Genomic DNA, 14,496 nt, shown 5'->3' on the forward strand with positions numbered 1-14,496 from the left:
AGTAGCCAGTTTTATAACTTTGGACAAAATTCTTACTCCTGCTGGGTTAAGATGATATCATTCCTTACATGAGAGTTGAACAAGAAGATCTTAAATGTCCTTTCCTAGCTCACATTTTTTATAATTTTCAAGGTTAGTATAAACTGTACCAGGTCTTTTAAATATAGCTCAATACCACTTTCAGTGGACTTTTCTGTTTTTAAACAGAAAGAGAAACAACTTCTTTTGATTCAAGGCCATGTTTTTTGATTCAAGGCTGTCTTTTGAAATGGAAGGGTTATGAACCCATATCTTAAATAGTTTAATGTATTAATAAATTTATATTGAAATCACTGAACAATGAATTACAGTTAACTGTAAGAGTTCTAACACTTATCAGCTGTGGTCCCTGTTTTTGTTCTCCCAGCCTTTCATAGCTTCACTAAGAACAAGGTCATCTACACTGTTACCCAAGCCAGACACCTCAGAGCAACTTCTGCTCCAGCCTCACCCCCAGCATTTTCTCCAGTCCCTCACCCCATTCCATCAGTCCCCCATCTCAGGTCCTCAGCTTCTCTCATGCAGCCTGATATCTCTCCTGCCATCAATACACTGTCCCTGCCATCACTGGAGAGATCTCTCAGGCAGATTTAATCCGGTGACTCCCCTAATTAAAAAGTTTTGTTTTTTTCTTAATTTTTTAAATTGGAGTACAGTTAATTTACAATGTTGTATTAGTTTCTGCTGTACAGTAAAGTGAGTCAGTTATACGTACACATATAGCCACTCTTTTTTAGATTCTATTCCCATACGGATCATTACAGAGTACTGAATAGAGTTCCCCATGCTATTCAATAGACCCTTATTAGTTATCTATTCTATATATACTAGTGTGTATATGTCAATCCCAATCTCCCAGTTTATCCCTCCTCCCCCCACCGCCCCGTTCCCCCCTGGTAACCATACGTTTGTTTTCTACATCTGTGACTCTATTTCTGCTTTGTAAATAAGTTCATTTGTACCATTTTTTTAGATTCCACATATAAGCGATATTATAGGATATTTGTCTTTCTCTCTCTGACTTACTTCACTCAGTATGATGATCTCTATGTCCATCCATGTCACTGCAAATGGTATTAATAAAATTTAAAAATTAAAATGAAAAAGCTTTGATGCTACTCTTCGTAGAAGATTTCCGCACCATAGAGCATTCTTACCTCCCTGGCTGTAACTTAGCTTTCCTTTGCACTCTGCGGTCCAGCAGTGCCGAACTCCCTTCCATTATTCAGACAGCCAGGCTGTTCCTGCCTCTGAGCTTGACGTGCAGGTGCCCAACCCCACATGCTTTTTCTGCTTTGTCCTACTTGGTGACTGCTTCCTAATTTTTTAAGATCCAGCTCAAGGGTTATTTTGACTTTTGAATCATTCTACTTTTGAATCATTTTCAACACCCCTTCTCACTTTTCTCTGCTCCTACAGCACTTTTGCCCACTGCTCTGCCCTAGCTCTTCTCATTGCCTTGTAATTCAGTAGCCTGCACCGTACTGTTTACATCCCAAGGCTGGACTGTGGCTCTCTTTCCCTTTTCACCACAGTCTTGCATGGCGTCAGGCATCCAAGCAGAAGTTCATTCAGAAGGCTTAGAAGGGTTTGAAGCTGGGGAGTGACAAAACCAGAGCTGTTTAAACCATATCTCAAACTGGGGGGAGGGGGATGTGGATTGCAGGGGGGCAGAGTAAATGCTGGGAAATGAGCTTGAAGATTGTTTAATCAATGTTAAGCCCATAATCAAGCTGAATACCATAATCAAGCCACTCAACCCATTCTCTTCATCTCTCTCTCTCTCTCTCTCTCTCTCTCACTCTCTCTTAGTTCCTTGAAAAAGCCATAAGTTACTGAGGTGCTTTGGTGTTCAATACAGAATATGTTGTCTTCCTCCTCATGCCTCTCCCAAACATACATATATTCTCCTTCTCTTTTCCCCTCCTCGTCCTTTTTCTTTAATGCATTTGTAATATTTACCTGACTGTTTTATCAAAATGGGCATATGATTGACACAAGCCTCAGGTAATCATAGCAGCTGGCCCTGTGAACCTGTTTATATGTAGTTTCCGGGGTGCATAGAGAGGAAGTTGCCCCCTTGTGGGATGGGTTAGGGACAAGCAAGATAAAAGGACTGTTTTCCTTTCACTCAAACACCTGCCGGATGATGAAATACCTTACCGTTTTTTTTTTCTGTTGATTTGTCTCACAGACAGACATTAACAGTGAATGATGGTTTAGAATTCATTTAAATCGATTCAGAGTCATCCAGTAGCACACTGGTTTGTTTTTCTTTGGCATCCTGTTTCTGTTTTTGTACAGATCTCAAGTTGGACATCCACAGTTACTGCGCTGCCTGAGAAAAGCTATCACTTCTGGTGTTGTATGATAAGAATATCAGTTTGTTACTCATTCATTTATTCTGTTGTGAGAAAAAAACCTTTTTCCTCTATCACCTCAGGTTCAGTAATTGGGAGCCTGCAAATTAACTGACGAAAGACAGATTACAGAAGAAAAGACAAAGTTTATTTCTGCACGAGGGAACACGCAAAGAAGTGATTCCTGAACAACTAGAGTTAAGAGTTTATTTATCTTAATAAGGAAAGTTCTTAATAGGACTTCAAGGGAAAGCAACATGGTGGGAAACTAATGAGAAACAAGTGGAAGGTACTGAAAGTTTTGAAAAGGTTTGGTTTAGTCATTTCTCATCCAGGTATAAGTGGTCCTAAACCTCCTGGAGAGGGGATTATGGCAGCTGTATTTTCGAGAGACTTTGCTTAAGTCAGCAAAAAAAGTTTAGATAAGGCTTTTTCTGCAGCTGCAATTTATTCAGATGTTTTCAGCTTAAAATAATCTTGGCACCACATTAGTGGGTCCAAGTGGATTCTATCAGTTCACTCAGCAAATGTTTAGTGGACCGCTGTGGAAGGCACTCTCTAGGTGCTGGGGATCGAGCAGAGAACAAAATACAGAAAATCCCTGTCTTCACTGAGCTTGCAGTATAGTGGGAGACTGATAGTAAATAAGTGAAATACATGCTATATTTGATAATGATCAGTATAAAGGAGACAAATTAGGCAGGGAAGGATTTAGGAAGTTACAGTGAAACAGGGTGTATAATTTTAGACAAGGAAGCCAGGGAAGGCTCCTTGAGAAGGGAAGGTCTGAGTAAAGATCTGAGGGAGGAGAGAGCTATGAGATTAGATATCTGTACCTGCAGCGTTTTTCCTATTCTATTAATGCTATTAGTAGCATTAATGTTTTCATGAATTATGAAATGAATTAATGTAGTTATTAATGTTTTCAGCATTTACATATTACTAAGGCGATATAGACTGAAAATTAGCAAAGCTATCGTTTGGCTTTCTGAGGTGACTACTCAGCTAAGGTAATTAGGTGCCGGGGTAAGTACATGGCATTTTAGAAGGTGGCTGTTCTACTGTGGATCCCTGGACGGTGCAAGGACTAAGTGAGTCATCACTTCGTTGTTTGGCCTTGTCAGGACTGTCTTCCTACGCTCATTCTCCTCCCAGTGCCAGTTTAGGCAGTTGTGGGCAGGCAACAAGAGAGGGCTGATTCTAGAAGCGTCCTCATCACTGCCTCAGAATGCAGTGGTCTCCCTCAGCAACAGCCTGAGTTGCTAGCCCTTTGTCGTAGAAATAGAATGCGAGCTATATAAGCAGTGTAATTTTATTTTTATTTTTTTAAATACTGAATTCGCCTTGTCCCCACCTTCCTTTTTCTACCTACATGTCATTTGACAGACCCTGCCTTCCGTTGGCTTTTGGCCAGTGCTCTGTTCTACTTTTTCTGGCCATCACATAGATAATTCTCTCTTCTTGTAGATCAGGGCAGTTTTCTCAAGTCTGCTTTTTCAATTCATATCTCTGTATTGTAAGAATAGGAAAAAGGGGTTAAAAAAGAAGGAGAAACCAAGCGGCAGCTACCCATTGGAACGGTTTTCAGTTTTATTGAAAGCCCTTTTGATTTTTACCATCACCACTTCATTTAACAGGAGTCAACTTCTATACATAATATTGTTTTTTTAAAAAGGAATAGTCTGTTGATGCTTTACATTCCTTAGGGAAACTAAAACTTGAGCAGTTTCATCAAGGCTTATATATTCTTCTCTATGTTAAGTAAGTATCCCTGTGGCAAAGCTCCTTTCAATCAAAAATAAATGGATAGCAACATTAAATGTTTTGTTTTGGCACCTGGTTTTTAAAAAGGGTCTCATCAATTTTTTTTATAGCCTGATTGATTAATTAAGCCAATAATCACTGAGCCTCTACTACAAGCCAGATATGGCTAAGACTAGGGACAGAGAAATTAAAGTCCTGTTCTCAAAGAGCTCAGAGCTCAGAGACTGGAATGTGGATTTGGGTAAGAGAAGAGTGAAAAAGGTGTGAGCGAGTGAGGGCAGAAGGCCTTGGAAGCATATCAGACCAGAATCTAACCCAGCTTTTGAGGGTCAGGTGGACAGTTCAAGAAAGCTTCCTTGTTTTGAAGGCAGAATTACCTAGGTAGAAAACGCATATGCGTAAAGGCACAAAGATCTGTGGAACCTCCCTGGGAATTCTGGGGGGACACTGATGAGATAGAAGGTTAGACACAGAGGCAGAAATAAGGTCCTGAAGGGCATTGATGCCAGGCTAAGGAGTTTGGATTTGATCCAGAAAGTCATGAGGAACGGATAAAGCAGAGGCAGTGGTATGAACATGGAAAGCTCACTTTGGAACTTTGAACTTTGGAAAGTTCACTGTCCACTTAATGGAGAATGAATTAGGGAACAGGGCAACAAGAGAGGAGAAGACAGAGAGGCCACTTAAGAGTCTGTAGAATTAGTACAGAAGCAAGGAAGGCCTGAAATGAGGCAAGAGCAGTGAGGATTAACCTGGTGGCATTTGGCAATCAGTTTGATGTGGGGAGTAAGGGAAAGGGACAAATGGAGTCTAAGATGGCCAAGAGATGTCTACGGTATGCTTGAATAAGTGAATGGGTGTTCATTGGATATTGACAATGTGCTGGAACATCTTTACAGTACTGGTGTTTGGAACCAGAGCTAAGAACTAAGATGCAGCTCTCATGCTGTAAAAGGATTTTCCTTCACCATTGGCAGTAGAAGGAACAGAAAACCTGGAACCTGATGAGCTGGTTTAAACCACTGCTCTGACATACTTTTCAGTGGAAGATACTTTTGATCATTTGTAAATTGGAGCTAATCATAGACCTTCCCTACTATGACAAAGGCTTATTATGACCATCAAATGAGGTAGGTTATTGAAAGCTGTTTTTTTTCTTTTAATTATAGTGCATTGTAATAATGTAAGGTGGTGGTAGTACTAGGTTCAGTGTACAGGTTTCCGTCCCTTTGATAGACACACTGGCGAAGATGAGCTACTTTGGTGATGGTCCCTGTCCTGCCTCCTGCCAGCCTGGGTCCTGGCTGGTAGAGTTCCAGCATGCATGGTACAGCATGGCAGAAGTCCGGGCCACAGGAGTTGGGTGTAGAGACTTGGACTCCTTCAAGTGGAATTTTTGGACTATGTTTACTGCCTCTTTGCTGGAGTTTTATCTTAGTGTGGGGAAATTGCTAAATGATCCCTGTTTCCTATTCTCTCATCCTGTAAACATATCTAGTTTTCTCCTCTGGTCTAAGACAGCCTTCAACCATATATTAGGTAGCTAGGAGTATTCTCTATTGTACATTGGGTACAGTGTTGCCACCGGGCAAGTAGACACCTGTCTTCCAAAGCTTGACCTCTTTCCTCTGCCAAAGAAGGGTCTACAACAGGGAGACCAGTGCTCACTCGGTCCTAGCATGTGGGCATAGCTTTCCCCAAAAGCATACAGCCTGATTGCCTTCTGTCAAGGCCTGGAAACCTATTGGAAACAAATAAACAAGCTGGTAACAGTATGCCCCCATATTCCTCATCCTCTGTGACAGTGGTCTCTCAAGTTGAGAGTGTATACCCCAGAGAGTTCACCAAGTAATCTGATTACCTACTTTGTAGGTAATTTGTCCTTGTTATCTCTGCTTTCTTTTATGATCTTCTCTTTGCCTTTCATATTTTGTAGTTTCCCTATATCATATCTGAGTGTGAATTTATTTTTACTTCTCCTACTTAGGGCTCAACTTCTGGAGGTTAGGTTTGAGTCTGTCTCAAATCTGTCTGGCCTTTTTTAGAGTGTCTTATCCTTTTCTCATGTTGTGGATTTCTTATTTTATATCTTTATGTTAAATGTACTTATTTTAGCATTTCAATTTGTTTTATTTTGTGAAATTTTAGGGATTGATATTTGTCAAATCAGCCAACACTCACTGATGGTGAATTGTTTCATTATATATTTTAAAATTTTGGATTGTGAGCTCAATTTCAGTGGTGCCTTATCAGTGAGAATCCTGCATAGCCTGTGTTAAGGGAGTCTTCCTTTTAAATGTTTTGCTGTGTTTCTGTTGTCACTCCAGGGATTTCCCAGGCTCAAGACCAATTACGGGTATTAATTGTAAGTGTAAATGTAAACTTCAGACAGCATCAGGATCGGCCAATGGTTGGAAGTATTCAGAGGAGACTTGTTTTTGTCAACTCAGAGCTTAGTCTAAGACAGATAAGCTTTCTTTTTGTTTCTCAGTGCAGTGGGCTGACTTTTTTCTAATCTACCATCTCACCATGTTATAGTCCTCAAGGACCCTGGTTTTATGTGTTCCAGCTCCTCACCTTGCATAGGCACAAGGCTTCATTTCCTGTCCCCAATGACCATTAAGACCAAAGTCTCAGATAAGGAATTGGTGAATTGGAGCCCAAAGACCAAATCCAGCCTACCACTTCCCTTGGTAAATAAAGTCTTATTGGAACAAAACCATGCCCATTTGAATAGGCTGTTTACAGTGGCAGAGTTGAGTCAATGCCACAGAGATCGTTTGGCTCACAAATCTGAAAATATTCAATATCTGGCCATTTACAGAAAGTGTTTGCCAACCTCTGCCCTAGATTAATAAGTCTGAAAGCCCTGCCCTCATCCCCACCGCTTGGGCTGCAGGGACATCATTTCTTGTGATTATCCCTTTAGTGTTCCTTTTCCTCTTAATCTCTAGCTCCTTGAAGTCTTCTTTATGTTTTTATAAGCCTGGCTAGGCAATAGAAGTATTTTATTTTATCTAGGTATTTTGGACAGGAACATTTTCTTTTTTTTTTTTAAGTGATAATTTTTTTTAAATTTTATTTATTTATTTATTTATTGGCTGCATTGGGTCTTCATTGCTGTGCACAGGCTTTCTCTAGTTGCGGTGAGTGGGGGCTACTGTTCGTTATGGTGTGGAGCACAGGCTCTAGGTGCACGGTCTTCAGTAGTTGTGGCATACAGGCTCTGTAGTTGTGGCTCGTGGGCTCTAGAGCACAGGCTCAGTAGTTGTGGCGCACAGACTTAGTTGCTCCACAGCATGTGGGATCTTCCCGGACCAGGGATCGAACCCGTGTCCCCTGCATTGGCAGGTGGATTCTTAACCACTGCGCCACCAGGGAAGCCCAACATTTTCACATACCTAGCCTACTGTATTGCCAAAACCAGAAACTTATTCTACTGTCTTTGGATAGTAATATATTCTTCTTTTTTGTATTTTCTTGACTGACCACTTAACTTGATCATTTAAAATTTTTCTTTCTTTTCTAATGCAATTCTTTTTTTTAACATCTTTATTGGAGTATAATTGCTTTACAATGGTGTGTTAGTTTCTGCTTTATAACAAAGTGAATCAGCTATACGTATACATATATCCCCATATCTCCTCCGTCTTGCGTCTCCCTCCCACCCTCCCTATCCCACCCCTATACGTGGACACAAAGCACCAAGCTGATCTCCCTGTGCTATGCAGCTGCTTCCCACTAGCTGTCTATTTTAGATTTGGTAGTGTATATATGTCCATGCCACTCTCTCACTTTGTCCCAGCTTACCCTTCCCCCTCCACGTGTCCTCAAGTGCATTCCCTATGTCTACGTCTTTATTCCTGTCCTGCCCCTAGGTTCTTCATTACCATTTTTTTTTTAGATTCCATATATATGTGTTAGCATACGGTATTTGTTTTTCTCTTTCTGACTTACTTCACTCTGTTTGACAGTCTCTAGGTCCATCCACCTCACTACAAATAACTCAATTTTGTTTCTTTTTATGGCTGAGTAATATTCCATTGTATATATGTGCCACATCTTCTTTATCCATTCATCTGTCGATGGACACTTCGGTTGCTTCCATGTCCTGGCTATTGTAAATAGGGCTGCAATGAACATTGTGGTACATGACTCTTTTTGAATTATGGTTTTCTCAGCATATATGCCCAGTAGTGGGATTGCTGGGTTGTATGGTAGTTCTATTTTTAGGTTTTTATGGAAGCTCTGTACTGTTCTCCATAGTGTCTATATCTAATGCAATTCTTTAAAGCCATGACATTTTTCATCTCCTTGTCATTCTTTTCAACTATTTTGTAATTCCCATGATCATTTACTTTTTAATCCCTTGATAATTTTAAACTGTAATAGTCAGTTTTCAAACATAGTTTTTGGCTATCTTATTTTTAATATCTTATAGTCAAAGATCATGTTTTTTATGATAGCTATTCTTTGAAATTTGTCTAAATTTTCTTTGTGGCTTAATATGTGACTAAATATTTTATGTCTTTCATATATGCACAAAAGGAATTTATATCTGGATACAGGGTTCTCTCTGTATTTGTTATACCAAACTTGTTATTTGTGCCATCAGGGTCTCTATTTTGAATTTGTCTGCTAGATATATTGGTTTCTAAAAGAGTTCTATTAAAACCTATTGTGATTTATATTTGTCTATTTTCCTCTGTAATTTTGTCAGCTCTGTATATTTTAAGGCTATGTTGTTAGTGACTGTCAGATCATTATCCTCTTTTGGATGATTTTTTTGTTTTAAAGTTAACTTTGCAGGTTTATGAATGTTAGAAATCAGGTTTTTTTTAATGGCTAACTCAAACCCTTCAGTGAGTTGAACCTAGCTATATGCTGTCAGTTTTATACTCTAGCAAAATGTAGACAAAAGAAGGAGCTTGTGCTTATGGTCTCCCCTGCTGGTTTGTAGTTTTACATTGGGTTTCTACAGACACTTGGCTTGATCATTTGATGACCCTGAATCCTGTAGTTTAAGTTCACAACAAAAGATGTGCCTTTCTGGGTGACACCTCCAGGTCTGAGAAGGTCCCTCTCTACCAAATGTCACTATACCCCTTTCATTTGATCCATTTTCCATATTCAACTGACACGCTTGACGCTTTGGGGTTTAGGGCTGTAAATATTTCCTTTTTACATCAAAAATGAAATGTTTCCTTCATTTTTATTTTTAAAATGTTTTTTAATCTTGGGGAATTGGGAATCGGGGCTGAAGTACAAATAATCCTTACTTTATTATTGTCAACCAGTAGGACCTCAAAATTTTCCTCTTAAGGAAAGCCTTTCAGTGGTTTTATTCCCCTGGCAGAGCGTGAAATACTTTCATAGTACCAAAAGCTGAAAAACAAAAGAAAGGTTAATGAGATGTGATAGCTATTGATAGACATTGATGCTAATCATACTCATCTCCAGAATCAGTGAAAACCAGGATTCAGTGGGTAGAAAACTCCAAGTGGGCTTTTGGAGAAGCACCTTTACAGATTTAAATACAGTCCCCCCTCTATTCATAACAGTTGTGAAAATATGAACACACTATGCTCTATGTTGAGTCTGTATTTTGGTTCTTGAAGCTGCTGCTTTGAACTTCGTCTTATTCTTTCCCTCGTTAAAGCCATTTGATAAAATAAGAAAAAATGCTCTTGGAAAAAGTTGTTGTTTAAAATGTGGACTGCAACTAATTTTCAATCTTCTCTCCCCCTTTTTCCTTTTGTAGTATGACTATGAATATGACGAAAATGGTGACAGAGTCGTTTTAGGAAAAGGCACTTATGGGATAGTTTATGCAGGTCGAGATATGAGCAACCAAGTCAGAATCGCCATTAAGGAAATCCCAGAGAGAGATAGCAGGTACAGTAATTGTGACTAATGAAAGCTGTTTTCTAAGGTATTTTCGTTGTTAATAGCATTTAAAAAAATATTTTGGTAATATTCTAATTAATGAAACTCTGTCTGAAAACTCCATGGCTTTAGTTAGCTCCCTCTGAAGTTTAGCTGCTGCATCATTCAGTGATTCAAGCACAACACTTTAGTGGGGAAGGATGGCATCTCCGAGGTAACAAGGACAGGACTTTCAAAGAGAAGAAAAGAGAATAGTCCTGCGTGTGTTGGGCTCAGGTTATGTTGGATCATGGTTGGTTTATTATCTAGATAGATGGGGAATAAGCACCAGCAGAAATGGTTTGAACCAGGGGTTCCAATTTCCGGTCAGACGTGTAATGACGTTGGAAGTCAGCACTCCGTCCTAAACAGCAAGTGGAGAGCTGAACAAACTGAGAAATCAACAACTCTTACTTTTTCCGAGCCGTTGGAAAAGCGACGTCACAGGACAAACCACCGCCCCCCACATTGGAGACACAGTTGTAGGGCAGAAGCCCTATCAGATCCTCACAAAGAATGTCAGAGGAAGTCCCCTTCCCCAGGCTTCCTGCGGAGGTAGAGGGGAAATAACCATTTGGAAATACACCTGTTCTTAACAAGGCCTGCCCTCAAGAGAAACTATTCTACCAGAGCCTAAACTCTGTGTCATCAGAGCCTAACTAACCTAGGGGAAGAGACATGCCCAACCCCAGGCCCCTCTAGCCATCCTATTCCACCGAAGCGGGGACTGAGAAACATTTGTGAAGTACACAGCTCAGCAGTGCAGGCTCTCTAAAAGACAAGAGACTAATTCACAAAACCACAGAACAGTGCTTCCCCTCACCCCACACCTCAACACCATACCACTAAAGGTCTATTTAGCAGAGTTCTTTTTACCTAATACATCATGTCCAGATTTCCACAGCTTTTTTCGTTTGTTTGTTTTGGGTTTTTTTACAAAGCATACTGAAAGGCAGCAAATACAGTTTGAAGACACAGAGCAAGCATTAGAACCAGACTCAGATGTGACAGGGATGTTGGAATTATCAGACTGGCAAATTTAAAACAACTGTGATTAATATGCTAAGGGCTCTACTGGAAAAAGTAGAAAACATTCAAGAACAGATGTCAGTGTAAATGGAGAGATGGAAATGCTAAGAAAGAATGGAAAAGAAATGCTAGAGGTGAAAAACACTGTAACAGAAATGAATTTGAGGATATGTCGATAGAAACATTCGAAACTGATAAGCAAAGAGAAAAAAAGACTGAAAAAATTGAACAGAACATCCAAAAACTGTGAGTTGACTATAAAAGGTGTGACATACCTAAAGGGAATACCAGAAAGAAAAGAGAAGGAGAAGAAATATTTGAGGAAATGGTTTGAACCACACATAATGGGGCCTTGAGGAAAATGGAATGGTTTTTAGGAAAAAGAACGTTGTGCGGGGAGCAGGACAGCTGTGGTGGCAGGGTTATCTGTTGCTCCGTGCTCCAGTGCTCTGTCCTACCATTTGTTTCTCCAAACAACAATTCTCTCTTCTCTCAATCTCGTGATTTCTGCTGCCTCATAGCTTTTCTTACGGCTTCTCTTTGTAAGGTAGCTGCTCCTACAATCAATTATTTACATTTTCTACATGTTGTGGATTCAGACTCTGAAAGAGAGAGAATTGGATTGAGTCTCTTGTTGCAACATTTCTTATTCGGCCAAACTTCAATGCTGGGTTACATCATGGATTTATTTTGGCTGCCCCTCAAGTTCACGGTATTTGGCCAGCGTGGTACAGTCACATGATTGGCTTTCTTCAGAAAGGACACTCCTATGTTTACCCAACCTTTCCACTTGTAAATCTAAAAGGCACCTCAAGGTTAACATGGCCCAAGCTGAACCATGGATTTTTTACCCTCAAATGTACTTGACCTGCAGGATTCCCTATCTCAGTTAATCTCACCCCACCCATCCAGGTGTTGAGGCTACTAGAATTCATTTAGATTCCTCTCTGTCTCAGTTTACGTTACTCCATCATAAGTTCTACTGTTGTCTCAACCTCTAATGCTTTCTGAATTTTTCCACTCTTTCCCATCACCAGTCTAAGCCTTCGGGTTTCCCACGCAGACTCCTTACTGCAACTGATTCATAACTAGTCTCTGCATTTGAGGTAGGGGATAGATGGGCCCCTGGGCTGGACAGCTGGTGTTTGTCAAGTGGAGTAAAATTGAAGCCTTGTTTTCCCTAGACACTCCAAGGACAAAATTAGTGGCCGGAGCTGAACTCTGCTGAGGTAAAGAGATAAGATGACCACTCCTAAGGTCAAGGAAAACTTCCCTGTCTGCACATGCACAGGAAGCCTCCTTGGGGGTCAGAAAGGGAGGGGAACCCACCCCATAATAAGTGTGGACATGCACCCACAGGCCTCTGCAGTGGAATCCATCTTAGCAAAAAATTGTGCACGCATGTTGGGGAACAGGTCAGGTGTGAAAAAAGAAACAAGGTAATTGGCCAAAGGTAAACAAAGACCCGGAAGGACTGTCCTATATGAGTGATTTAAATCACCTCTTTACTGCACTCCTCCTCTTTAGAGAGGACGCCTGTACCCTTTCTCTCTGGGTGTGTATTTCTGCCTTGCTTCTGTCTTAAATAAATAAATGGTTCTTAGTGTACTCTCCCACTTGTTGTGCTGTGTCTCTAATAATAAACTTTGTGCCTGTTTTACAGTTTTTGCCTCCTTGAAACATTCTTGCTTTCAAACGGGGACAAGAACCAGGGGAACTTTGCTTCTAGCCTCTAGCCCCTGGTGGACTAGCAGCTAGGATTCCTGGTTTTCATCCAGGCTACCCAGGTTCGACTTCTGTGTAGAGAACTAAGATCTCTTCAAGCCCGCTCACTGCTGGCTCTCCAAGATCACTTCACTCTTTCCTCCACTCCTACTCCACCCTTCCAGAACCCTTAGCTTAGACATCTGCCTCCCTCTGGGGCCTCACCTTCTCTATTGCAGCCACGCTGTGCTCTCTCTGTCCATCAGGCCCACCAAGGCTCAGTCCCCAGATTTTGGCAGGATTGCCTCATTTTCATCAGTTAGGTCCCAGTTCAATTCTCAGGCCCTCAGAGATGCCTTCTCTGATTACCCCAAGCTGAAAAAAAACACCTTTCTTTCCCATGCATCCAGTGTCCCAGGCCTCAGCTCTCTTTCTGCTTCTCCATCCTTAGTCTCCATCCTTGGTGCATGACTGTGACAAGGGGCCACTGTGCCTTCAGCCTCCATATCTGCGTTCCAGGCAGGAAGAGGAAAAAGGAAAACAAATTTTCTCAGAAATGTCCAGCATACTTTCGCCTCTGTTTCATTGGCCAAAAGTGGACACCCATAACTACAAAGGAGGCTAGAAACTCCATAGCTTTTAAGTTGGCCAGTTGTTTCTCCAAACAAAATCATAAAAAGAGGGAAGAACAGATATTAGATAGGCAGACAGTAAATTCAGTTTTATGTTTTCTGTGGTATTTTTGCAGTTTCCCCTTGGTTAGTTCATGAGACATATATATGAGTTCTTACGGGATGGTGATAGAAACTATTCATTAAATACCTAAGGGAATATACATAAATTTGTCATATTAAAATTTTTGTTAAATATTCCTATAGGTTCTTAAGTATTATATACATAGAGTGGATTTTTAAGCAATACAAGATTTTAAAGAGTTGTCACTATCAAATTGCTGCAGCAAACTCACTAATCTGCAGCAACATCACCTCCTTTCCCACCACCAGATAAATTTAAATAGGTACTTGGAAGGAAACCACTTTTAAAACTATCTTTGTAGCTTAAGTTTATTCAGCTGCCACTGTGCACACACAGAGTACACCAACACCAATAAAGATCCATTTGGTATAATATGGGTTGTTTGAAAATACTTGCGTGACAAGCCCTTCTCTTGAACAACTAGTGTGGGACATCTTTTTGTTACCCCTAAAAGAAGATTGCAGTGAAGTCTATCATGTTATCGTGAGATATAGCACACAAAGGTATTTCCACCTTTGTGACCTGGAGAGGTTTTTTCAGGTTGCTTTTGGTAGCAGTTACAAAGGATAATTGCTAAGATGGTAGAATGGGTATGAATAATGCGTAATCCAGCATATAGTAACCACTGCCATCTGTGGTGAAGGATCATAGCAACAAAAACAGCTTCTTCTGTGTTTCCCTCACATTCTAAAAACGCTTCGTTAGAGCATCACAGTCGTCATAAGAGCGATCTGGTGCATTTTACGGACACTCTCATAGTCTGTCTCAGCTAGTTGTTCATCTCAGGTTGGCTTCTGCTAACATTCTACACACCCCTCAACTATTAACTTAGATCAGGTATTTCCACCCAGCTGTATACTAGAGCCATTTGGGGAACTTTACTGATACTCAGGCCCTACCCCTCAGAATTCTGGGGTGG

General features: G+C 40.6%; 1 protein-coding gene across 1 annotated transcript in view; it reads left to right on the forward strand.

Moving 5' to 3' along the window:
• MAP3K5 (mitogen-activated protein kinase kinase kinase 5) overlaps positions 1-14,496 on the forward strand; it is a gene marked incomplete at its 5' end in the record, with an annotated part of 214,286 nt that overhangs the window by 155,445 nt on the left and 44,345 nt on the right. The window contains one exon of the mRNA XM_082855833.1: positions 9,925-10,058. Coding sequence (XP_082711959.1) covers positions 9,925-10,058 — 134 coding nt within the window. The remainder of the gene's footprint in view (positions 1-9,924; positions 10,059-14,496) is intronic.

Source organism: Leucopleurus acutus, assembly GCF_964270905.1.
Source record: "Leucopleurus acutus genome assembly, chromosome: 15".
NCBI classification, from domain to species: domain Eukaryota; kingdom Metazoa; phylum Chordata; class Mammalia; order Artiodactyla; family Delphinidae; genus Leucopleurus; species Leucopleurus acutus.